This window comes from Erithacus rubecula, assembly GCF_903797595.1.
Source record: "Erithacus rubecula genome assembly, chromosome: 3".
NCBI lineage: Eukaryota > Metazoa > Chordata > Aves > Passeriformes > Muscicapidae > Erithacus > Erithacus rubecula.
In genome coordinates this window covers 44793364-44819015 of record NC_136689.1, presented here as the reverse complement: position 1 = coordinate 44819015, position 25652 = coordinate 44793364, and the positions used below count along the sequence as shown (strand labels likewise).

The following is a 25652-nucleotide window of genomic DNA, read 5'->3' as shown; positions in this document are numbered from 1 at the left end:
CCAATATATTGAAACTAAAATAACAAAAAAATATCTAAAAACATTATTTTAAGGGTTACTAATCGTGCTCTGTCAGCCTCATATGATTTTTATAAGTATGTGCTGGTGGTTCAAAAGTATTGTCTGGGCCTTAGTGTCAACTTCTGTATCTGTGCCTTCTTCAGGCTACTTGAAATTTAAACTACATGATTCTAACATATCCAGGAGGGGGAAAAAAAATTACTGTAAATGCTACTGAGAGAACATTACACAGTCTGGAACCTGTTTGAGTGCAAATGGAAGCCACTACATTTTTCAAGATATTTTGAATTTAAGTCTATTAAAGTTGGAGAACACTTGACTTATACTGCATCTTCCCTTCCGCTAATGACCAATGAATTCACAATTAAGGGTGTAAGAGAGGAATTTGCAACTACAAAAATCTATTTCTTCAGATCAAACTATTACTAGTCTTTCTTCAGATACTCTCAGTGTACAAAAACTTGCAGCAATATTTATGTCTAATTCTCACATATAAATTAATATTACTATCCTAGGATCTCAAGTCCACATGAATTTTCCAATTAGTACTAACATTCTCCCCAAGTTTAATAGCATGTAAACAGAGAGTTCCTTAAGAAATACGATACATTTCATTTCATCTCAGTTTTCCAGTGAAGAAAACAGCTTTCAAAGGGGCAGTATTCACTCACAAATACCACCACAGGATTTTGAAAACAGGATTTCATAATGCAAGAAAATGAAACCCTACAAAAATTTGTATCCTAAAGTAGGAATACAGATCCTAGGTGCATATATATACTTGATGTGATAAAGAACACTGCCTTTAAAGTTTGCATTTACCCATTCATAATCTAAATGGTAGAAACATGATTATACAAAGTAAAATTATTACCAACTTGCTGAGTTAAAAACCATGAAAACAAACTGTTTAGTCAAATAAATATTACCATGCTGATTCTATACAAATAAAGAATGGGAAACATCTGGTTAGGCAACAAATTTGTAGAAAAGAGTCTTGAAATTGAGCTAGGACAGAGTACATTACAATATACTTCCTGCACAGACTAAAGAAAAAGTATTCCTTTTCAGAAAATAAAGATTAAGATTGAAAATCATTTATTTTGTCACAATTAGTATAAAAGAAAAGTTGCTGGAGGAATGTACTAAAAACATTCCAAAATTTTAAACAATTAAAAAACATCATTAATTGCCGGCTCCACTTTCAATAGTCACAATAAAACACTCTGGTTTTCAGGAAAAAACAGTATATCAAACATCAGGAAAATCTCCCAACAAGGGCACTACGTTACTATTGCAGCTATCAAGATATCATTCAAGGTGTTTTAAGAGTTCAGATAAAATTTGTCACTGATGTTCTGAATCCCTTAACTGCATTGCAACACAAAGGGGAAAACCAGATAGGCAGTCATCTTGCCTTCTAGCTCTAACTTTATTATAACTTCTAAATACTACATTTACACAAAACTATTTATAAGTCCTATTTCCTGGATGCAAAATGTTCATCCTTTGCCTTATAATTTCAGTTCTAAATTCAGCCATCTGGGAAGATGACATTCTTTAGCATTCCACAGATACTAGTGATGGAGATCAGTAATTGACTTTCTGATTGAAAATGTTTTCTCTACTGCTCCACTTATATTCAACTATGTGAGTAAATCATGCTAAAGCACAGTACAATGATCTCCTATTGAAGCCAAGAGATAATGTGCACTATTTGCACATCAGATCAGGAACTCCTACAGGAAAAGCAGGATCACATTCTAGTTGAAGAGTAACCAAGCTTTCCAAAATACGGGTGAAGCAATATTGTAAACAGAGCTCCAATCAGACTGACATCTAAACAAGTCTTCAAACACTCACACTTAATACTCATCAAGGTTTTAAAAGCAATCCTGCACAACACACAGATATTATAAGAGACCATTAAAAGCTACAGAATTAACTTGCTGCAGGTCATCAGGATTTATTCTATAAATTCTCACACCCATTAAACTCAATACATGACAACATGGGTGGTCTACAGCACCTTTCCAAACACTTCCCTGGCACTGACCCACACTTTGGGTTGGCACCACTCCCTTAACCCCTCATCGTTCCTCCCATCCAGCCATTTATGCATTGCCAAAGGCAACACAGTACATGATATAGCTTGATGTGGCTTACAGTTATAATCATATTTAGCCAATTATTCTGATTAAATTTTAATCACCCATATAAGAACATCCTACATACTGGAAAACTGTCATGTCCCCCCTGAAATTTCTCTTTACTTTTCCCTCAGAAGAAACAAAACTGAACTCCTTTCAATTTGTCTAGGTTTTCCTTAAATTGTACTCCCCTATGAATTGTGCTCACGAAGAAAAGAAAGAAATAATCATATACCCTCAGTAAAAGTCATATAACTACAACCCAAAGTTGAAATTCACCTTCAGTGGAAACATATTGCTGTCTTTCATTCAGTTGATGGTCCAATATAACTCCATGAGCCTATCCTATGGCAATAGTGCTTATGGAATTATTTCTCAAATTTTGGTTAGTCAGAATCTTATTTGTTAGGGTCCTTGGCACTTGTGTCAACTGAAAACCACCTTAATAACTTTAGATACTTTCTCTAATTTATCAAGATCAGCATGTGTTCTCTCAATATGCCTCAAACTACTGCAAGCTTATTGCAAAACCACAATATTAACATTCATGCCCTTATTCCATCACTGAAGCTATTAAAGAAAATTGTGAATAAAACAAAACCAGAAGAGACCACGGTCTACCTCTAACATATACTCTTGGATTAACTACAAATACTGACAACTACTTTTGAAGGCATCTTTCAAATAGTTGCACACTTCAAGATAATCATCAGCTTTTCAATGTGGCTTCATGCAATTTCTCTAGATTTCAGGGTAACCATCTTGAACATATCAAATACAACTTCTAGAAATTGAGCCTACTATTACAGTGCAGCAATACTAGAAGGGTCCTAGGAACTTTAAAAGAAATTTTTTTAAAATTGGTTGCTACAGAAAAAGGGGTTTGTATCATTAAGAATGGGCTTAAGAAAAAGTGGCATTGAACAAAATCCTCAAGCTAATGCTGGCTACCCTATTGAATAATTATGGGACCATCTTTGGCTTGGCATGGAGCTTAAACATCCTGAAGAACTTTCCCATACATTAGCATCCAGTATTTAACCATAAATCCTCAGATACAAATACAATTCTCAGTCTCCCTTCTCCACGTATGGTTCTACCTCGTTCTACTCTACCTATTCCAGTTCTCTCCTTTAAGTACTGGGAAAAGGAGTTCCTCTATTTTCTAGGCTTTATCAAAGAGCCCTTGACTCAACAGCACAGTCATTTTGTATACTCGTTTCCTTTATAAGGCATCATTCTCAATTTCTTCCACGTGTAGACAGAAACAGGTGCTTTGAGCTGGACTCAACAGTGAGTCAATTTTTTTTTATCCCCACTAACAACACTGTTTTCACAATAAGGATGGTTTTGAGCACAGGAATTAATTTCTTTTAGGTAAATCTAACCAGGCAGATGAACTCCAGGAATATACCTAGACCACTTTGACTGCTAATGAAGAACCAGTACAGGCACAGAGCTAGTTCTGAATGAAACACAGAGATGATACAATTCGTGTTGCCAGCCTCAACTCTTTTAGTCTGCAGATCTGCTTCTAACAGACCACATTACTTGCCAAAGTAGAGATGGCCAGTTAAAACCCAAACAGGGGACAAGACAAACATGTTTAAAAAGTGTCAGGGAAACCTTTAATCTCAAAAAGTTCCAAATTTTCTGTCTATTCAAAGACAAACACACAGTTTCAAATCACACAGCACATCCTGCTGGAGGGTAATTACTTAAATACTATGCCAGTCTGAGCATTTAACAGAAGTACTTCTCTCTAATGAGCTTCTCATTAATTAAGATAACATTTTTAAATTTTGACCTCTTTCAAGAATTATATCCTCTCAACAGTAAATGAGTCAAATTTGAGAATGCAAATACTATCAAGAGTAATATTTTTTATAATTTGTTTACAATATTTACAAAATTTACTCTTTTCCTAACATTATCATAATCTATCTGCATTGTTCCCTGAACTCAATAACACTACTCAACTGAATAGGAAGAAGTGAATTTCCTTATTAAATCAATTCACATTATTAGCTTAGGTGGAAAAATTTGAACTCCAGCTATTCACACCTTTTCAAAATTCTTAGAAGGAAAAACAAACGAAATGGCCTTCACACATATTTTAGTCTCGCAAAGAAATACAAACAAATTTGGAAAGCCAATATGACATTTATTCTGACTCCCTTACTTACACATGATTATGAGTTGCTGCAATTATGTCAAGACGGACATGACTGGCATTACCATCAGTCCTTTATTAGAAAACTTTTCCTGACATCTTTCAGTGAACTTCTTTCCAGCAACTCTGACTCCTTCCCTCATACGCAGCTTCACATAGTGCAGACTCCTTTTTCTTACCCGCAGCTCCAAACAGCTCTGACTGCTTGTCTCTTCTCTGCATGATTGGCTAACTCCAACCTATCCCTTTCCTGGCTGCCTAACCCTGATTGCCCCTCACACAACATCTTCTTACCTTGTCTGTCCCTCTCACAACCACACATCCCTTACCTCGTCATATGTTTATAGAATTTCTACCACAGGACAGTCTGCAACTGTTTTACCAGATCATTTATAGTAGCACATGCAAAGGAGGGCTGCACATAACAAGGACTTTTATGTTGCTGAAACATTGTACAGATCATTCATATTATATTAAACAAGAATTCAATTATTCTTCGTAATGTAAGAAAGCAAAATACTGATAATCAAGATACTGCCCTCTAACACAACTCCAATCTTTATCAAAAACAATATCCATGAAGCCAACAAAATAAACTCCTGATTTTAAGTATGATGCGTATATAAAAGACAAACCTTTCCTTACAGATGTGAAGACTGCTGTAAGAGAGGCATTGAGGTCAAAGACCACAGTGATACTATGGTTTAGGAGAGTATCAAAGGACAGCCAATCCAGATTTGAAGCAGGAAGATGGGGAAAAATCTGTTTCCAAGTCACCAGGAGTATGTGATGTTTAATAAAGAGTCTGTCTGTCTATCTATCTGTCTCACTGGAGGAAAACAGCAGTTTCATAACAGTAACAAGACGCTAAACTTCAGATTCAACAAAAGGAATTATAACTTTGCTCCCAATATAACTAAAAAGTAGAAATATAGAAAAGGATAAGAATAAAATTTCCTTTAAAATAGTAATTCTGTGACAATCACGTAAATCATTATGCACTGTGAAATCTTGCCCACATTCTTATTCTATATGGGAAATATTACTCAACACATACTTAAATTTGTTTCATCTTCAGTTTCATGCTTTCTGTAAGATATCTCCCAGTCAATAGTACTTCAGAAAAGTTTTAGATTTTTTTACTTAATGTTATCACTGCTTCATGATTTATCATAGAGATATGTGGCCATAAAGCCACTAATACAAATATATTAATTTCTTTATCAAGAAAGCAGGATTTTCACTCCTTTTTTTTCCATCACATTAAAAACATACACACACATGCATCCAATTGAAAAGTGCAAAGAAATAAGTGATAAGAGTTTTCAGCATTACAATGATCATCTATGCTTCATTTGATGCATTACTGTGCATATTGTGTAGGAGCAACAGTAAATGTTGAATAAAATGAGAAAAAAAACTCAGACTTGATATATATCTTATTACCTAAGTCATTCTACTTGTCAGCAATACAGTGTTTGGTTTCCACAATCAATGAAAAACAAAATACCAAGAAAATAAAATGTGCAAAAGTTTTCATTTTAATATGCAAATAAATACTTTGGATTCTGCATATTCATGAACTTCATTTCTTACCTGGCATGACAGCAGCTTGCTGAGTGGCTGAGTCTGTACTTAATGAAAGGCGACCACCTTTGGCCAATCTATCACAGAAGAGAGTGATGTTCTTCTTCAGTCTGCTGGTATCCTTGGGCATGGACAACTGGCTACTCAGGGTCAGGGCCTGCTCCTTGGAGCTCTTTGACAAGCAAGTTCTTAGCAAGTAAGAGACCGCAGCATCCACAGTTTCTTCCCAACCCTGCATTAGAGAAAAGTAAATTAAATAAAGTTGGGTGAACTGCAATATGATAGCATATTAAAAATAAGGTAACAAATCATGGACTGAGAATTTTCAAAGTATACTGATACATAAAATATAGTTTCGGGGTTAATGAATCTCATGAACACTCAACTTCAACTTGTACAAGCAAAAGTTGAAAAAACAAACTTTATATAATATTGAGGTCAACAGAGAAATCTAATTACAATAATAACAATGTATGGACAGTATGTGATAGAACAGTTAAATTCAGTCATTGCATTAATAACTGAAAACTAGAAGTTCCTGGTTGTGACATTTAAAATTAAGAACAGAATGGAGATGTAAATAAAAGTATAATATGCAGTATATAATATTATGATAATATGTCAAGGCCAGGAAAAAAAATGTATCCAATTATACATTACTTAGAATCACAAAGATTCTCATAATATGCCAATAGCAGAGAACATCATGACTGCAACACAAAGTATTCAGTACCCATTTATCAGATCAATTAACCTTAAGTTATGAGCACAGATGAAACAGTGCTCTGATGAACAGGGACTTTGATTTCAGCATAGTGTCAAGCTGTAAATATTTATGAAAAGATCATCTTAGTCATCACTTCCAGTTAAAACAAACAAATTACACTCAGTAAAAGCAAGTAAGCTTCTTTTCACTAAGCACCTTGAACAGCCCATTTGTAAGTTAGCTTTGAGATGTAATCTGTACTGTGGTTTTCAGTGACACAAGTAAATCAAAGGCATTCCTTTAAGTAAGAATCCTGCATAGAAGTCCTACTATTTGTGACAAGGTTATTAGGTCAATGCATAAAATCTAATATATGACATCTGTCTCGTTTTTGCAGTATGACATATAGATTAACTCCTCTTGATGCATTCTGGAATATTAAACTCTGTGACAAGTCTATGTGATTAATCTACAGACAGTTACAAAGCTTTCTCATGTCTTTTCACGGCAATCTTACAGAGCTTGGATAGAGTTAACAGCTAATATAAAGGGGTTTGTGATCTGCTAACTTCATGACTCATAACACATCTTAGTATTCAGCCACCTGTAAGCAAGTTCTATGTATGTGCTGCATACATGGAAGTATATTTAATCACGTAGTATTAGTGTCTGCTCTCTCAAGGCTACTGATTGGGATTTATTTTGGCAAGTCTTTAGTGACTTTCAAAGTTTTGACATGATAATCTGGAATCACTCAGCTTTACTTGCTGCTAAACTAACAGAAAGTAGCACCAAGCTTGCACTTTTTGAGGTAAGTACTCAGAAAAGAAAATTCAGTTATCCAGTTGTAGTTAATTTTTAAGCTCTTTCTCATGATGTGTTCTAGTTGATTGAAAATGCTCAGCTGAATAGCAAAATTGCCTGCCTATGCAAATTTCCATGACTCAGTATGAGTAGCATTTGAAAGAATGATGGTGTCAACCCTGCCATAGCCCACTGAGCAAATAAGGTTTATGGATTTCTTCAATTATATATATAACAGTTTTTGTAGAGGACACTACTTTTAACACAGAGAATCAAAGGCCACCTTCCCAACCTTGCTAAATTCCTAAAACAGATACAGGACAGATGCTTACTAGTAGTAAAGTACACCAGTGAGACCACACAGTCATATGCACTTCATCCTTGTCCAAACATTCTCTATACTGAGTGTCCTGGAAATGTGATGGGTGTGTATAATATATTTACATTTTGTAGAGGAACAGGATCACCTAGTGAGATTTTCTTAGTCAGCATTTGCCTTTCTGAATTCAGAAAAACATTAACCTATTATCTTATCTGGATTGACCCCCATAAAAAAATCCATAAATTAGAACAAAAGCCACATAAATTAGAAAAATCATGCCAATCAATCAATCAATGCTGTAGTAGCTTAACATTTTTCAAATATTCTAACAAGAGTCCATTAGAATGCTGTAGTAGCTTAACATTTTTCAAATATTCTAACAAGAGTCCATTAGAATGCAATGCATCCACTGACCTATGATGGTGACAGGAAATCATCCATTCTGCAGCCAATTTAAAGAGGTTAATGAGCTGGTAAATGCTGTCTACATTCCCACATACTGGGCAATGAAACTTAATATGTACAAAGCACCAAAAACAGCCAAGCCAGCCACTCCTAATTATACTACAAATCATGAAAAATAAGAACAACATAAACATAAGAATCTTATGTTTCACTAAAAGACAAAGAAACAGATGATTAACTGTTGTCAGCATATAGTAGCTCAGAAACAGGCCAATATGTCCATAAAAGTTATAAAAATGCAGGCAAAAGTATTTAAATAAAAGCACTGAATTACAAGCTTACAAAAGTCAGGAAATTAAAAGTGGCTAGTATTCTATCCTTGGCTCATACAGGTATGTTTTACTTTATACCAGAGCCTTAACATTTTCCAACCCTTGTTCTTGTATTTCATTTCCATGTAAAACTGGTTTCTCAGTAGACCATAAAACTATCTTCTCCAATTCAAGGTCTGTTGACCTAGTAAGTCCAGTCAAATCCAAAGCAGTCTTTATGATTAATGAGTACACAAAAGCTACCTCTAAGTGAAAAAAAAACTTGGAAAACTGTTCAGGTGATTTTGTACAGTTAAGAATTAATGTCTGCAAGTAAGACTGCACTTGTCAGCAATTTTTATTGGTGCAAGGGGAGAATTGAAGGAACAAGAAAAATTCTTCATATAGTAAAAAAGCTGAAAGATGTTTGAAAATAAAAGTATTCTCATCTACAGTCCACAATGCAGAATGTTTCTATTGCCATAGTTGTATTATCCACTAATGGCTTTCTGTGTATTATTCTGCCTATTTAGTGACTGAAAGGAACACCTTCAACAGGAGCATGATGCCAGTAATCTAACATTCTATGCATTCAAGCATTGCCATGACTGCAACAATAAATGTCAGTAAAGACTCACAGAAAAAGTCATGCAATTTAAATAGATAAGAAAACTATTTAATTAATCAATTTTACTTTTCACTGGGAAAGGCTGAGCTCCATGTTTTGCATATGTATGTTACTATTTTTCTCTTTGAGATAATAGGTAGAGATTGGCACTTTCTTTTAACCAAATCAAATACACTGCAGGAGGCTGAAGACCAAATGCAGACTTGTAATACTAGTATGGCTAATATTAGTACACATCACTTGTGTTCTGTACAAATTGCCATAAAGGATCCTCAGGTGTCATAGCATATCTGAGTGTGACCATAATTATACATTCAATCTCTCTTCAGCGTAAGGCTTCATCCAAAGTACCTTGTTTGCAGCCTGACACTTGGCTGCAAGATTCCACTCCCCAAGAGTTTAGCTGGTCAAAAAAAAAGTCAACTAGACATAGATAGGGGCAGGTTCTGAGAGAAGGATTTCCATACTGTTGCCATTAAGATACACAGAGCACATATACGTAGGGAGAAGTCTGAGATAGGGTCTGTTGAGAGATTTGGAGGTTTACTCAATAGTATACCTTCTTAACACATTTCTATTTTAGAGATCTACAAATGAATACTATTTTTCTTAAGTACAAATAAGTCATTCTAATAGCATATCAGTCAAAGTTGAACAAGAGGATTAAGTTGTGTGCATAAGCCAGGAAAGTATTTGATTGCGTATCTTTTACTTTGAAAGCCTTTATCTTTATTAATAATATTCTGAAGGCAACAGTCATTTTCTGAGCTGCCTATGATGTAATTTATACTGGAGTGACAATCAAGGCAGTTCTTAAAGAATTAGAATGCAATGTGAAAAATACTGCAAAAATTATGCAAAATTGATGTCAGCGAAATTATGGGAATTCTTACAGCTGGTAACTCAGCAATTTGTCTGGCTATATCTTATTTCTTTATTTTGTACACAATAGTGATTTCACCAGTTTTCAAAAACGCTAGAATACTTGAAAGTTCACAATATGAATTACAATCTTGGCATTTATGCTTATCTCAACCACCAAAGAATAGGTTTCTGCATCTGAAAGCATTGTATGTGTTAACTCACAAGAAACACCAGCCATGTGTCTCTCAGCACTCTGCTTTTACAGCAGTTTTAAAAAATTATCTTATTGTTACACATACAAGCCAGTAATCCACTTATCCATGGCTACTGACCTTGAAGTATCCAACACAGGCACAGCCCATCAGCAAATTTGGCAGGGAATTGACTGTGGTACCAGTCTTCCTAACTCATAGTTTTCAAGCATATTCTATATTTCTAACTGATCTATGCGTCTCAAAGAGGAGAGAAAAGCCACAGAAGCCATAAAGTAGGCATGTAATATCTGCTTTTGCTGTCAGAAATGTCACTTCCTTGTGAGTGTCCCTGAAAAATTACAGCTAAAAAAATAATTGATAAAGCCTTTAGGACACCTTTTGATAGAATCAGAATAAAATAAAAGAAAAAGGCAAACCAATAGACTCAGTATCTATTTAGCACTTAGAAAAAATGCAATAAAATATTACTGAAGTTGTAATGTATTCCATCAGAACATGTCAAGAGACAGTATATTTTTTTAAGAAAAGGTTTTCTAAGAAAAAATTATTCTTGGTTGAAGAATTATCCTTGTAACAATATAAAACCAGTTTTATTTAACATAATGCATTAACAATATCAGTAACAGATTATCTGGAATCTTCTACAATTCACTTTTGCATTAAAAAAACAAACAAACAAACAGAAAAACCTAAGCAAAAGCACCTTCACAGATACAAATAACAAAAACCTACAACTGAGATAACTAAAAAATGGAAACTGGCAAAATCCTACAGACAAGTGGAATTCAAATCTGATGAAAATCCAGACAAATGACTCAAGCTTAAATACATTCCAAATCTATTAAGTGCCCAAGAAGAACATTTGCATTGAGCACATGATAGAAAAATCACAATGAAAGTTTTAACATTATACCTGCTCTCTCTATTCATAGCTTTGTTTATTTATGATGCATAATGTACATTAACTAATCTTATTTTGAATTCTACTGCCATTTAAAGAAATTCAGTTCTAATTTGCAGACTGATGAAAATAATATCAAAGTGAGGATATACTTGAATATCTCAGACAAAGTAAGAGACAGAGCGGCAAAAAAAAAAAAAAGAAAGAAAATTAATATGATATGTAGTTCTAGAAAATGGTTCAAAACAGTAGATGAATCAATTTCACTTTAAATCATCCTTATTTGTGAGATGGTACTATGAAGTCAACCTACCATAAAGAGCTACATTATAGGCATTATTATTTAAATCTTATTAAATGTTTGGACTTAGCAAATTTGCATACTCTGAACAAATTACAATTTACTTAAAACATAAGAAATAAAAGCCAAACAAGAGACAAAAGAAAATGCAAATCCCAGAGAAGTACAAGGTAAAATCTTGGTAACTGATCACAATATAAGCAATCAAGCTCTGTAGGGATACTGGCACAAGAGACATTTAAAGTAAAAGCTTAAAAAGTCTGTGAAGAACAACAAATAAAAGATTACAGAAAAAAATCAAGACTTATACAGGAAACTGTATGAAATCTATTTATAATATTTATTGAACTGGTCCAAGTACAGCAAGTTACTGATTATTAAATATATGTGCAGAGTTACTGATTATTAAGTATTTATGCCAGCAACTATTTTCCAGCTACTTAAGAACATCTAATTCCAATAACAGCCTCTCACATTTTGAGGTCAATAGACTGCAAAAATCAGATTTTGCAAAAAATCCTTTGTGGGTTAATTTAAAAGTCTGTCACAGACACACTTGTAACTCCTGCACAGCTGTGCTGTAATTGCCAGTCATAACAGAAACAGCAACTTTATCTGTTCAATGTAGAAATATTTATTTCATAGGAACTCCAGCAGCATAAACAACTCTCTACAAGAAATTTTCATTTTGAGTCCTACTTGGTAAACACATATTGATAGGCTATGACAACTTCAACGGAGAAAAATCTATGACAGATTCTTTCCTGGAAAGTACACTTGCCATTTAAATGTTTCTCTGGTATTTTTGTCCTCTGAAGTTCAATTCACAAACCACCTAACTCTTCTGCATTAAATATAATTACAGTTTTTTGGAGGATTCTATTCTATGGACATTTAACTTTAAAACAAGATTTTCCAAAATCTCCTTCTATAGTGTCTTCAGATGTGGAAAGAAAGTTAAAATTGTACACAGCTTAGTAATCAAAATACTGTTTTAAAAATTATCTTGTAGAATAGGCGATGTTTTTTCTTTTAGGAATGGTGCTCCTAAACTAATCTAATGGAAAAATCACACTGTAGAAGAGCAATATTAAAAGCAGTGGGTGTTTTAGAAATCTAGCAAAGTGACCATTACAAAATATACGTTCTGAAAACTGCATGCCAAGTTATGGTTATCAGCAATTCTCTGTATTAATGAAACAACTGATAACTGGTAACATGATTAAAGAGTGTAAGAAAGCAAAACCTGTAAGAAAGCAAAACTCTGGGTGGGGATCATAAATTTCTAACACTGCTTAACTCTAAGATGCTTTTAGTAATTTAGTCTCAGGAAAGTACATGCTTCACCAAAAAATTATACACTGGGATGAATATAGATGATGATTTCATTGGCTTTCCCATTAAAATTTAACCTCTGTATACTGGAGCCAAATTTCCATATGGGTAGCATCCTTTTGCATTGGATGTTCTTCATTTGCACAGTCAGACTTACAAAATTAGATTAGAATTAGATCAATAGGCTTCTTCTTGATAAGTAATGAGTCTGTGCTACTTAATTCTTCTTCCAAATTGTCTTATATTACAAAATTGAAGCAATACAGAGTGTTTTGTAACCCCTGGTTTGCTGGAGTTTTTTCTGGACAACAGCTGTCTTTTGAGAGAGGGTAAGAGGCAGTGAAAAGGGCAAATTTTTTTCAAATAATAAATTCTAATTACATTATTCTACAGTTATTAATCTAGTAATGCTTATTTGTTGTACTGTTAATGCATCCTATCTGGAATAGTCAAAGTTCACACACATCATGAATTTCTGTAGATACTATTCCCAAATCCTGAATTTTTGAGAGATTTTTTTCATCTTAATTTTCTTTTTAGCTTCTTATGACCATTGACCTCCTCTGGGAACTGATGAAAGAAACTCTTGTAAGCACTACATTAATCGAATGGCTTGACTTCTTTTGTTGCCAGCTTCAGAAATCTGTTGTTTTGAATTTTAGCATTGAAATCATCTAACACTTCATCTTTCTTTTCCTCAGTAACTTTTCACCAGTTAACTAGGAAAACTGAGGTGCTGTTTGGGTCTTGCAGAGATTGTCAAAGCTGTCTGCAGACAAGAAAACACACCAGGAGTTGTGTATCTTGCTGAAGAATGATACACATCCAGCAATAGGTCTGACACACATGAATTCTACAATTAAATCCAGCTAGATAACTTTTAATATGGGGAAAAGAAATCAGATCTGGAGGAAAAAAGTAGATAAAACATATGCTAAAACAAGGTTATTGAAACTTCTTAATGCATCTCAGCCCATTCACCATTTTTATATCACTGACATTCTTGGAGAGGAACTTTTCATTTTTCACTGTATCTCTTTATTAGGTTACCAATACAATATGCTATGAAATACTGACAAATGAGATTGTGTTTCCAAAACCTGTGAAATATGGAAGCACACATTAAAATATTTCAGATCTGGAAAAATAAAATTGTTAAAAAGTTTGTTTCCTATTTAAAGTCACACATTATTTTAGATGCATATTTTTAAACAATTCTGTTGCTTCAAACTGTAGAACTTCTATTCTACAAAAATGCACAGGTGAGGACAAAGAGGATAATGATAAACTGGACTTGCATGTTTACTGGGATAGCCAACTTTCAAATTTCTGCTAGGGGATTCTTCGGGGCTTTTTTCCTACAACAGAATCTTAAGCAAAGTTCATTAACTCCTCCACTTGATTTATAAGCTGTTTTACTTTTGAGGTATCTAAACCATATTTTTGACTTTATCAAACTTTCACGTCATGCAAAAAGTCAGAGGATGATGAAGGACATAAATTATGCAATATTTATGTCCCCTTAATCTGGTTTATTTTAATGTGTCTCACTACCTCTGCAAATATACTGGCATATCATTCTTAATCTAGGAATTCAGACAAAGCATCTTGCCATTAATAAAAGAAAAAAATCTATCAGAAAAAATGACTACTCTGAAAATCATGGTAAAAAAAGAAGTGAGTTTTTTTCTGGGATCTTGTAACAAGATGAAAAATTCATCTGGCATCTTGTATATGATATCCCTATCTACCTATCTCTATCGATCTGTGTGACATGATATCTTTGTAAATTCCAGTAGACAGATAATACAGCTGCACACCATGTCAACAATAACTACAGGTTATCTAGTAATAACCAAAAAATGCTACATGATTGCAACTTAGAATGAGAAACAGCCATCAATTTCAAAACCAAAAAGCAGTCTCACCACAACTGGTTCCCCCACTTCCCTCTAAAAAACAAATATTAGTTTGGTGATTAGGTCTTGATACATACTCTCAGAAACATTTCTGACTGTGACATCTAAGGGAAATTATGAATTTAACTGCATATCAGAATCTTCATCTTCATCCATCTTCATCAGAAACAGAAAGCTTCACATAATTATTGGGAGTAACTGATTTTCTCAGAAAATGCCAATAAGTATGGCTAGATACAATGCTACTAACATAGCACTACAGTATTTATAAAAAAAAGTATAATAGTTTTGAACTGATGTCAGACAATTAGAAAGCAAAACCAACAAAAAATGCGCAAATTTTAAGTTCTTTAAACCCTGTCCTATTAGGGTACATAAAGGTCATACTCTAATGATGCTGAAACAGATCTGTTGTTTCAGTATATAAAGCAATTCCATCCGAATTTTACAATCATTTATAAGTCTCATTACATTTCTAATATCCTTGTACAGTACTGATCAACACACAGAATCACAGAATGGTTTGGGTTAGAAGGGACTTTCAAGATCCTCCAGTTCCATGGGCAGGGACACCTTCCACTAAACCAAGCTGCTCAAAGCCCCATCCAAGCTGGCCTTGAACACTTCCATGGATGAGGGGCACAAAATCTGTTTCAGTGCAAAACCACCCTTATAGCAAAGAATTTTTTCCTATTGTCTAATCTAAACCTACCTTACCTCAATTAAAGGCCATTCCCCCTTGATCTGACACTAAATGCCCTTGTGAAAAATCCCTCTCTATCCTTATTGTCAGCCCTTTTACTGGAAGGCTGCATAGCAAGAATCTGAAGATCTTCCAGTTAGGATACAATATCAAGGAAAACTTATTTACAAGAAAAAAGAGAAGCGAAAGAAAGAGCCACTGATCATATATATTGAGTGTTAAAACCCTTTGCTGAACAACATTTCTATAATCATTGTAATGCATCACTCTTGTCACTAAGCAGTTTAGATGACAACTGAACTCCTTGTATGCACTATATACTCAGTAATTACTACTACACTAAAATGTCTCTTTGTATGTGAACTAGACAGATCACCCTAACAAAGGGAAAGTTTAGAGGTCCCCATCACAGTATCACATAAAGAAAGATGTCTGATATCAGAAGCTTATTTAATTTATCAAAGAGCACATCTCCTGGGAAAACTGCAGTACTTCACAGGGTGTCCAAGTTACTTTAAAAGGAGGTGAATATATACTGGAGGCAAACTAATCAAAGCAGAACACAGTTCCACCTTGACTAATTTACATCAAGGAGTAAGATTCCTAAGTAGGTCTCTGCTTACAACAGAGAGAGCACTGAAGATTAACTTCAGGATCTCCAATACCAGCAGAAAAAATAATACTCAAGTTAAATTTAATTCTCAAAACTTTTTACTTGAAATACATGTAACCAATAAATATGTCAGATTCCCTGTTAGCATAAGAGGTCAAATGCTTGTTTTGAGCTGGATAAAATTTTCAGGGAGTACAACTAAACAAGACAAGAATACAAAACTTTTTTCCATCCTTTGAACTTTGACAATTCATAATGCATACCAAACCTATTTCTCCATAATTTTTTTAAAATCAATTTTATGCCATATGGAAGAAAGCTTTATTTTTTTTAAACCATTACTATTGCCAACCACCAGAAGCAAGTCTGTTAGAAAAATTAAAATCTTACAGTCCCTTCTTATCAAACACCAGGGAAACAGCAAATAATAAAAAAAATAAAATGAAAATACAATTGGGCATAGCCTCTTTTGCTAATCTTTTGAAGTGGAAAACACGAGATAAAGATATATGATTGATTTTCAGTAATCCATAAAAGTTTCCAACAGACCACATTAAGCCTTTCTTTCTCAGACCAACAGAATATTGGCACTTTTCTATTCTACCCAGAGAATTCACTGTGAGAAATCACATGAATTTAGCTACAAATGAAGATCAGTAGATAGTGGTACAATTTACCTTCAACTTGCTTTTGTTGCCACAACCCACTGTCTTGTCAGTAAATAAAAGTAACTGCAAGAAGAAAATGATTGGCAGACTGTGATAGTGCTTGCAGTAGTGGTAAAACCACCTCCTTGGTCTTCAAATTCTCTCTTTTGTCTAAGTTATTTAACATTTGATCTTTTGTGTTTAGACATTGTGTTTAACATTTTCAAATAACCAATCAGTTTGAAACTTTGCTTTTAAGGATAACAAATTAAAGTAACTTTGTGGTTTTACAACCTTGTGTCCTTCTGCCCACCTACAAATATTAAGAGCAACTGAGTGAGCTGAGGTTGTTTAGCCTGAAGAAAAGGAGACCTTACCACACTCTTCAACTCCTTAAAAGGAGGTTGTAACCAGGTGGGAGGTGGCCTCTTCTGCACAAGCAGCAACAGGACAAGACAACAGTCTCAAGCTGCATCAGAGGAGATTCATGTTGGACATGAGAATGGGCTGCCCACAGAGATGGTGGAGTCACCATCCCTGCAGGTGTTCAGGAATGACTGGATGTGACAAAGACTGGACTCCAGGATCTTGCAAGTCTTTTCCAACCTTAAAGTTTCTATGATTCTAGTTGCCTCTGGTATACTCTGGTTTTCTTGAAAGCAGGCTAGAGGCAGAACACTGATTTCCATATCAAAATATTATATAAAAGAATGTTCAAGGTTCTTGAACCACACTCTCTTCTCTTATTGCCCAGCTGGGTCGCATACACAAGCATGAGCAAAGGACATTGACAGGAACCAGGCACCACTACTCCATTTTTAATCTTTCTCCCTAATACAGGACTTTCCATGCCCAGAGAGGAGAGGCAATCTCATTTCTTCACCCTCTTCCCCTCACTTGACAATCTCATGTTACCCTGAACCAAACTAAACTTCAGGCTGAGACTGATCTTTTTTGCTGAAAAGTTATGGGATTTATTGGGAAAAGGTGAAAGTGCCTTCCTTTTATTTTAGCAAATAAGAATTTAAAATTTACTAGCTTTTTGCCCCCATTTCTTTTAAACTTAGATATTTCACTGTACCAGAAGAATCTTTCTGAAAGATTCTGTTGCATGGCATTGATTTGAATAGGAGAAAGACTTACCTATTAGTTTTGATCATTAAAAAAAGTTATTCAGTGTCATTTAATGTAATTTTCCAAGCTGGAAAAAAGACAACAAATTTCATGTGTTTTTCTCTCTAAAACAACTTATCTACAGATGTACTTATCCACCTAGTTTCTAAAAAGGAGGGGAATAAACATGATATATCTGCTGCAAACGTGTCTGTTCACAAAAATAAATAATTCAACCATATAGAAAACTGGTTCCAAGTTATTCGTCATCACAGTCCACTGCTTTGTGGTGGTGTGATGGGATTTTATTGGTTTACTTGATTTAGGGTGGGGTTTTTGTTAGGTTTAAGAAATTTTAGCTAAAAGAGAATTTGTGCTAGCCTATGGCAAACAAGAAAGTATTAATTATTTCAGCCTATCTTTAAATATTTCCTTCTGGTACACAGTTGGAGCTCTGCATTTAAGTGATCACAATGACAAACAGAATATAGAAAATATATGACACAAAACCTAATCCAGATTATTTTTACATAATCAAGAGCTAGGTTGGATTAATTATAAGAATTAAAGAGACAATTTCCAATAAATTCCAAAAATGAGAGTTTATAAAAATTACTCTTGCCAAAGATGCAACTCTTAGCTCAAAGCTTCAAACATACTGGACAGCAATGGAAAATTCAGAGAAAATTTTTTCTAATGTCAGTCATGACAGAATTAATCCTGCTGGAATTACAGAAATAACCTTACCTATGATTTTGAGAGTCTAATCTCACTAAAGGATTCTTTCCACAAAATAGTATTTTTACATTACTCAAGAACTCTAGAGTAAAATCCATTTGCTATCATGCAACCTAGCAAGCTATAAAACCTAGCCAGCTATTTAGTCTTTCCCAAATGATCTTTGATTTTTCTCATTAATTACATTCAGACCATCTTCTTACAGAAAGCAGAGACACATTTGATAGTAACTTTTATGACTTTTATAGGCACTTCAGGAATTTTTTGTGACACTGTTTCTTTTTTATCATTCCCATAAAGTATTTTTCAACTTTATCTAATCAATACTGTGAATTTCTAAATTTATAGTCCCTAATGTAAGTTAATTACTGAAAATCATAAAGTCAATTAAAACATGCATTTCACCCTCAGGCATATTTTTCTTTCAAATTTCAACTTTAAAAAAAAATCCAGAGAGCTAATACAGACATTTACTCGGTTGATATGACTCCAAACATAAATAGACATGGAAATGTACTTCCTCAACACGGGTTTATAGCTGCTACTATTAAGTATGGTAACACAAATGTGACTATGACAAGCAAGGAATGACTGAGCAATGAAGAACTTGTATGTCATTATTTGGTAACATCAGGCAAACTGTTAAAATATTTACTCTTCAATAAAGTTGCTGTTGATGGCTGTACTGCCAAGAGCCCTCCACCAGTCCTAATGTCAGAATGCTTGTATTGACAGACATATTTTCCCTTTGTAATGTCTTAAACAAAGAAAGCATTAATACCTTAATGATCAGGCATATGAGTCATCAGTCAATCCAGACGCCATCCAACCATTATATCAAAACTACCTCATGTAGCATAAACCCTTTGAACCCTTTAAATTAGCCTGGACAAATTCCCTCCACTTCCAGACTAGGATTTCCTCTTGTAAACACATGCTTTAGCACAAACTCAGCATTTTTCAACTATCTTTTCCTATCCAGAAAACTCAGCTTGGTAAATGATAATCACTGAAAAACACCCCTTAGAAATATGAGATTTTTTGTTGTTTCAGACATTATAGTACTTTAAATTGCTGTCAGTGTCTGCTACAGGCTAATAACAAATGTGTTAGTGTAGCAGAACAGTGACCAACTTTTCTGAAAAAAATTAATAATATAACAAAATCTCTGGTACATTTTTAACATGACTAACAAATCATGGATTCTTTTGTCGCCAAAAGCACCCTCAAGTGTTTTTCTACCATATATTTCAACAGATAGAAAAACACAGAATTCAAAACCAGTTTACATTTGAAAGTATAGTTTGCATGCAGCTGTAACACTGTGCTCTGAGATAGTATTAATATATACTTCTATATTCTGAATATGGATTTTGTTTTAGTCCCACAGTAGCAAAGTACACTGGACAAAACCACACCTAACTTCCCTGCAACTACTTTTCTTCAGTTTTGGCATCAATTTTTTAGTGGCTTCATTAGCAGAAGAACTACCTTATTTATCCCACTGAGACCTGAGAGATCTCAGGTTCAATTTTTGATACCATACTTCCACAGCTGTGAAATATTCACTGAAATAATCACTGAAAAAGAGGAATGTCGTTGTATTTCAAACACTGAACAACCCTTTTAGTCAGTTATACCAAATCAGTGCTATTTAAGTGTTAGTTAGAAGTTTAGTGCCAGAAATAAAATATGATGCTAAATACCTGTTTTTCACAGAAAATATGCAAGTTTTCAGTATTTCTTCCACTATATCTTTGTGGACAAGAAATCCCAACATTAATATGTTTGTAGACAAAAGTTTGCAGCAACAGAAAACCATTTAGAAGTCTGAGAAAAAATGGTGACACAATGAGAATAAAGAACACCATTTTCACATTTGCTAAATATCTAACTGAAGTGATTGCCAGGTCTAGAAAACAAGATACAATCTGTTCTAAATGAAATGGTATGTATAAGAATAATGATGATGTTATGGCAAGAGAGGAATTTCTTTTTATGTTAACAGTGTATTCAAAACATTTCCCTTTTTTAAAGAAAACAAGTCCATAGTTTAATGCTCAGAAGTCAGAAAATGTTCTGGAGATGTAGACTGCATCCAAACTGTCTTCTACCATATTCTCTCCAAATAAAAATACAACAAACCATCATGCAGAATTGTTTGAAGAGTAAATAAAAATTCCTCAGATTACTTTCTTTCACTAGTGTTCTACTTCACTGCTTACAAGGAAACCTGAACACCAGCTAGGAGCTTCTGTCTGTAAATATCATTGGTATATCAGAAGATTTCCCCATTCCCTGCTTAAGTTTCTTAAATTACATTCAGATTTCTGTGGTACCATAACAACTTCAATATGGCATGTAATTCCATATTTTGTAAAGGTTTTGTTTCTATTTCCACCACATTTTTCATTGTGACTGCTCTGCAGGATATATATACATCTTTACAATGCTTATGTGAAGTCTTACCCCTTCAACATAGAACATTGTTAACCACTACATTAAAATCAAGATATAGGCTGAAGCAATATCCTGCATTACAGGATAGAAGAAATTGTTCCATGTTTTATCAAAACTTGCATCAAAGCAACCCAATTCTTGATAGCAAAATAAAAAGTAGTCACGTAAAAAATGTTTGTTTGAGCTTTTAGCAGATTCATAGGAACTTACTTTGAATTCAGCTCATGGGAATGCATGTTCCTTAGTTGTGAAGCTTCATTTTCCAATTTTAAATGAGGACTAAATCCAAAACAAATCTCAACAAATCTGCTTTGCCTGCTATGAGTCAATATCATGTAAAATGCCAAAACACTTTTTGCCCCCCAGGTGGAAATGGCAGAAGATCCTAGATTCACTTGGAACCCAGCACAAGCTTTCTGAAAGACCACAAACTATTCTAAGTATTCTGGGTATGCACCAAAATCTGGATTCACTGAACATTGCAAAAACCCTATGCAGAGCATGAAAAATAAAATTAATGTGTACTTAAGATAATTCTTGAAACTAACTGGGGATCAATTCTTAATTAAGTCAAGAACATTCTTTAATTCAACTAAAGTAATGTTTAGCTGTGGACCTTAGGTGTAGATATAATCAGCATTACTTTTCTTCACAGACCATTCTCTAGATTTTATACACAATCTCACCTGTCACACTCATTAAATCAAAACAGAATTAGCAAGACATCTACAAAATGCAAAACTATATAAAGCATTGTTTGGAATACAAGGAAATTGTCTATTCACAGTATCTTGCTTAGATAACTTTCATCCATTACATAAACCACTGTAAATACACTGAGGGCAAAGTATGATTAATAGATTTAAATATTTTAATATTAATATTAATAGATTTAAATATATGTACTGTATTTGCTGTGTGCACCTTTTATATTTCTACTGGAATGTGGACATGTAGAGCATTTGTATCAGAGTCTTCAAAACCTGGGAGTATTATTCTATTTGTCCTAACCACAGGACAGAAGGTAAAAATCAGCTAAATTTATGTGAGACACTCCTTGGCCTGATAAGGAAAGGTTAACTGGTACCACCCGTATCCTCTTTCGAAACTTTCTATAATCTATTCCTACTTTTCCACTTTCCTGTGAAATCAGTGTAATTTGCATCAAACACCTACCTAATAAGGCTACTTTAATTACTTCAAAGGACAGTCGTCAGCCAAGTATAGCAAGAAATATGGAAATTTAAAGCTCTATGAATGAGCATTTTCAAGCAGCTCTTACAGATTCTTACCAGCTCTTGTGTATCTTCTGCTAATGGCAAAAACGTAGCTTCCAAAATAGCAACTTGATCAGTGCTGAGCTTCTGCCACAAACTAATCAGCATAATCACCAGATGGGTGGCACTTTTCAACTTTGCAAATGCTTGGAACATGTTGGCTTGATTTTCTTCTGCTGCATCTGCTAGAGCTATTACCTGCAAAAATTACAAACATCTGTTAAATATAATTTTACAATCCATGAACACTCAACACTGAAATTACCTTTGGCACACTTGTTTTCCTTTAGAAGATCCTGAGGAATTCTGTTTTCCATAAACAAAAAACACACAGTACTAAGTTATCATTTATCTAGATTTTTATTTTGCATACCCAAGGCAATTTCAAATCCATATGGCTACAGGATTAATCTATCTAGTATAATCAGTGTAGAAAGGATTTTGTTTAGAGCATATTTTTAAGGCAATCCTGAAATTAATCACCATCGTATCACATATTATGTGACAACAAACTAATTTTCAGGTTTATATCACACACTAATCTCCATATCACCAGTAAGTCTACTGTATTAATAAAAAACAAAATGTTGATTTTATGCTATTAGAAAGGCAGTATATAATTATTTCCATTAGAACGCAGCTGTCATCTGTTATTTTAACTCTCATGTCTCTCCATGTTTTGCCCTAGTTTCTTCAGTTTTATGTCAAAATGTAAATATTACGGATCATGTATATGAAGGCAATATCACTTTAAGTGCCAGGCATTATGAAAGAATTTTCAAAATAACATAAAAGTAACAGATTCACTTCTTCTAATGTGGTAAGAGTTTTACTGAATACTTCAAGATGGGGGAAAACAGAAAAGCTATTATATGATACTCTACTCAGTTCAGAAATAACTTGTCATTGTATATAATACTGTCCACGCACAGCATTAAAAAAAATGATATTTTGAAAAATATTGCTATTAATGTCTTAATTCTTGAAATAGAATGTTTAGACACTTTTCATCACTGGTGAGAAGAGAAGATGACAGTGATTTCAATAGGCAATTGCTATAATGTCAGTATGACAAGTGACTTTCCACAGTATTTGCACTGGAGTACTTCAAGTAAAGGAAAGTTATACAGGTTAGGGATTCATCCTGGAGGAGCACAATTTAGAAGACCTTTTCTCAGGAGAACCATTACATCTCCATGCTACCCAAATAACACTTGGTTTACAGAAGCGTTGATTATCTTACTGTTATTTAAATCAACACAAAGCATCTCTCTCAACCACTTTCTGTTTATTTATCTGCCAGACTGGGAAATAGGTGCTTTACTGGAGTTGTGAAAAGCCTCACAGAAAAGCAGTTAAAGTGTAATTAGTATTACAACAGAATTAACAAAGTAAAACTTGCAGAGCCTGATCCATTAACATATTGGCAACAGCAGGAAAATGAAAATACTATGTTATGCATCTTCAGCAGGGAAAGCAAGCCAACCAGCTGTTAGCATTTGGTGGAGAAAAACTTTTTAATCTGCAATGCTGGCATTAGAGATGTATGCGTGTTCCCTCCAAGCTCCCATGTGACTGGGAAGATAAAGAAAACAGAATTTTAGGGAACTATAAATATGAAACATTTCAAACAAAATGTGTTGATAGCTTTTGTTTTAGATTTTAAAATGTAATCTTTCCAAATAAAGCAGAGAACGCACAGGACACCCATGAGTCCAAACACTACATAAATCCAAGCCAAGTAACAAAACAAAGAAAGAAGAAAACCCAGCTAACCAACATGAAAGAGAACCAAGAAATTAATCTCAAGCAGTGAAAACCACCATAACATACTTTGGTCAGAGAGCAGTAATGATACCACTGACACATCACCTGATGCATTTGTGCTGGCATTCAATTTGCTCTGACCAAAGCCTTGATGCTTTCGACACCTCCATGTTCTACAAAAGGTGAAGTTCCATATCACAGTCAATTTTCAAGAGTTATGGGTGACAAAGCCACTTAATAACCACCACACTACGCAGCAACCTGCATCAGCTGTCTCTGACCTCTGTAAGCAGTAATTGTATGTATCAGACAGCATCATCTTTCTGATACAAGCAACAACAGTAAAAATCTTCCTTAGTCTAACAGAGGCCTTCAAACGCCTAATCTCTTTACCTGTCCAATATACAACAGAAAATTTGGGAAGAACAATGAATGAAGATTAATTTAACATGCTGGTGAGGTGTGCTCATTCACTGATATGCTTCCTATAATGTTATCACTGTTTGAGATAGTACAGTTCAGAATTCCTGACAAGCTACCTGTGCACTATTATGGATAATGTTCTGACAATATTAATTTTGCTGAAGATCCAGCCAAATAATTACCCTTGTGTAACAACTACCTGAATCTCACTTACACAGCAAAGGTTACTTTCTAGATTAATTAATAAATTCCGAGGTGATTTCTCAATCTGCACTATATTTCAACTGACACTTTCCTACACACTTCAGAAACGCAAATAGCATAAAGAGAAGTAAATGACATGGCCTTTTACCATTTTAGGACAGATTTTCTTCCCATTTTATAACCATGAACAAAGGAGATGCTCACCTTTTCGCAGGCTCTTGGTGTAAAATAAATATCCCAGTACTCCCAAACAATGTCTGGGGTTCTAATGTTTTAAAAGTGGTAGACTTAATTTTCTAAAGAAGTGCAGTCTTTAAGCACTGCAGGTAACTGAAACACAGCAATTAAATCTTTAGATAACTGTATATATACAAGTTCTATTTTACACTTGCAGAAAAACCAAGGAGGAGAAAAAAACACTTCTAAGTACTAATTATTCTGTTAACATATAAAGTGGCCCAATATAGCTTGCTGAGATTTGGAATAACCAGGACACAGGACAATACAATATGAATTACCACACTATAATGCAGGCACACACACATGTAGTAATTTTTAAAATGTCAAGACTAAAGATTCCTTGACAATACATGGTTGCACAGTAAGTACTTGACAGGAATGGGGAAAAAGGGAAATCTTTTCTCATGGAGTAAAATTACTTTAGAAATCTCCCAGGACATGAGCTACAAATTTTAGAAGAGTTTTGGAGCTCTTCATTCAAAAACTTGAAGAATTTAGGAAAGAGAATGTTTTAACAACATGACATCCATATTTTTAATCATTTTATCTTCACCTGAACATCTCTATTTATATATAATAATATTTGAGGAAGGTAAAGGATCTGTACTCCTTGCAATTGCAGATCATAGTCTCTTCAGACTGTCATGATTTCTCCATAATTTCACAATTTTGTTTTTTGTTCTCAGAGTAGTTGTTCAATCTGTTTGATATCTATTTTATCATTTTTCTAAATAGAAATAAAATATAATAAAAAAAGAAAACCTCTCCTTGTCTCACTTTTTCACAGGATAGGTAGGAAAATACACTGCAAATGAGTCACAAATG

At 34.1% G+C, this 25652-nt stretch overlaps 1 protein-coding gene across 5 annotated transcripts in view; it reads right to left on the bottom strand.

Moving 5' to 3' along the window:
* BBS9 (Bardet-Biedl syndrome 9) overlaps positions 1-25652 on the bottom strand; it is a 286703-nt gene that overhangs the window by 132713 nt on the left and 128338 nt on the right. For all 5 annotated transcript variants that reach the window (XM_079302571.1, XM_079302574.1, XM_079302572.1 and 2 more), the window contains 2 exons: positions 22209-22391; positions 5941-6163 (listed from right to left, as the gene is read on the bottom strand). In XM_079302571.1, the coding sequence (XP_079158697.1) occupies positions 5941-6163; positions 22209-22391 (406 nt within the window). The remainder of the gene's footprint in view (positions 1-5940; positions 6164-22208; positions 22392-25652) is intronic.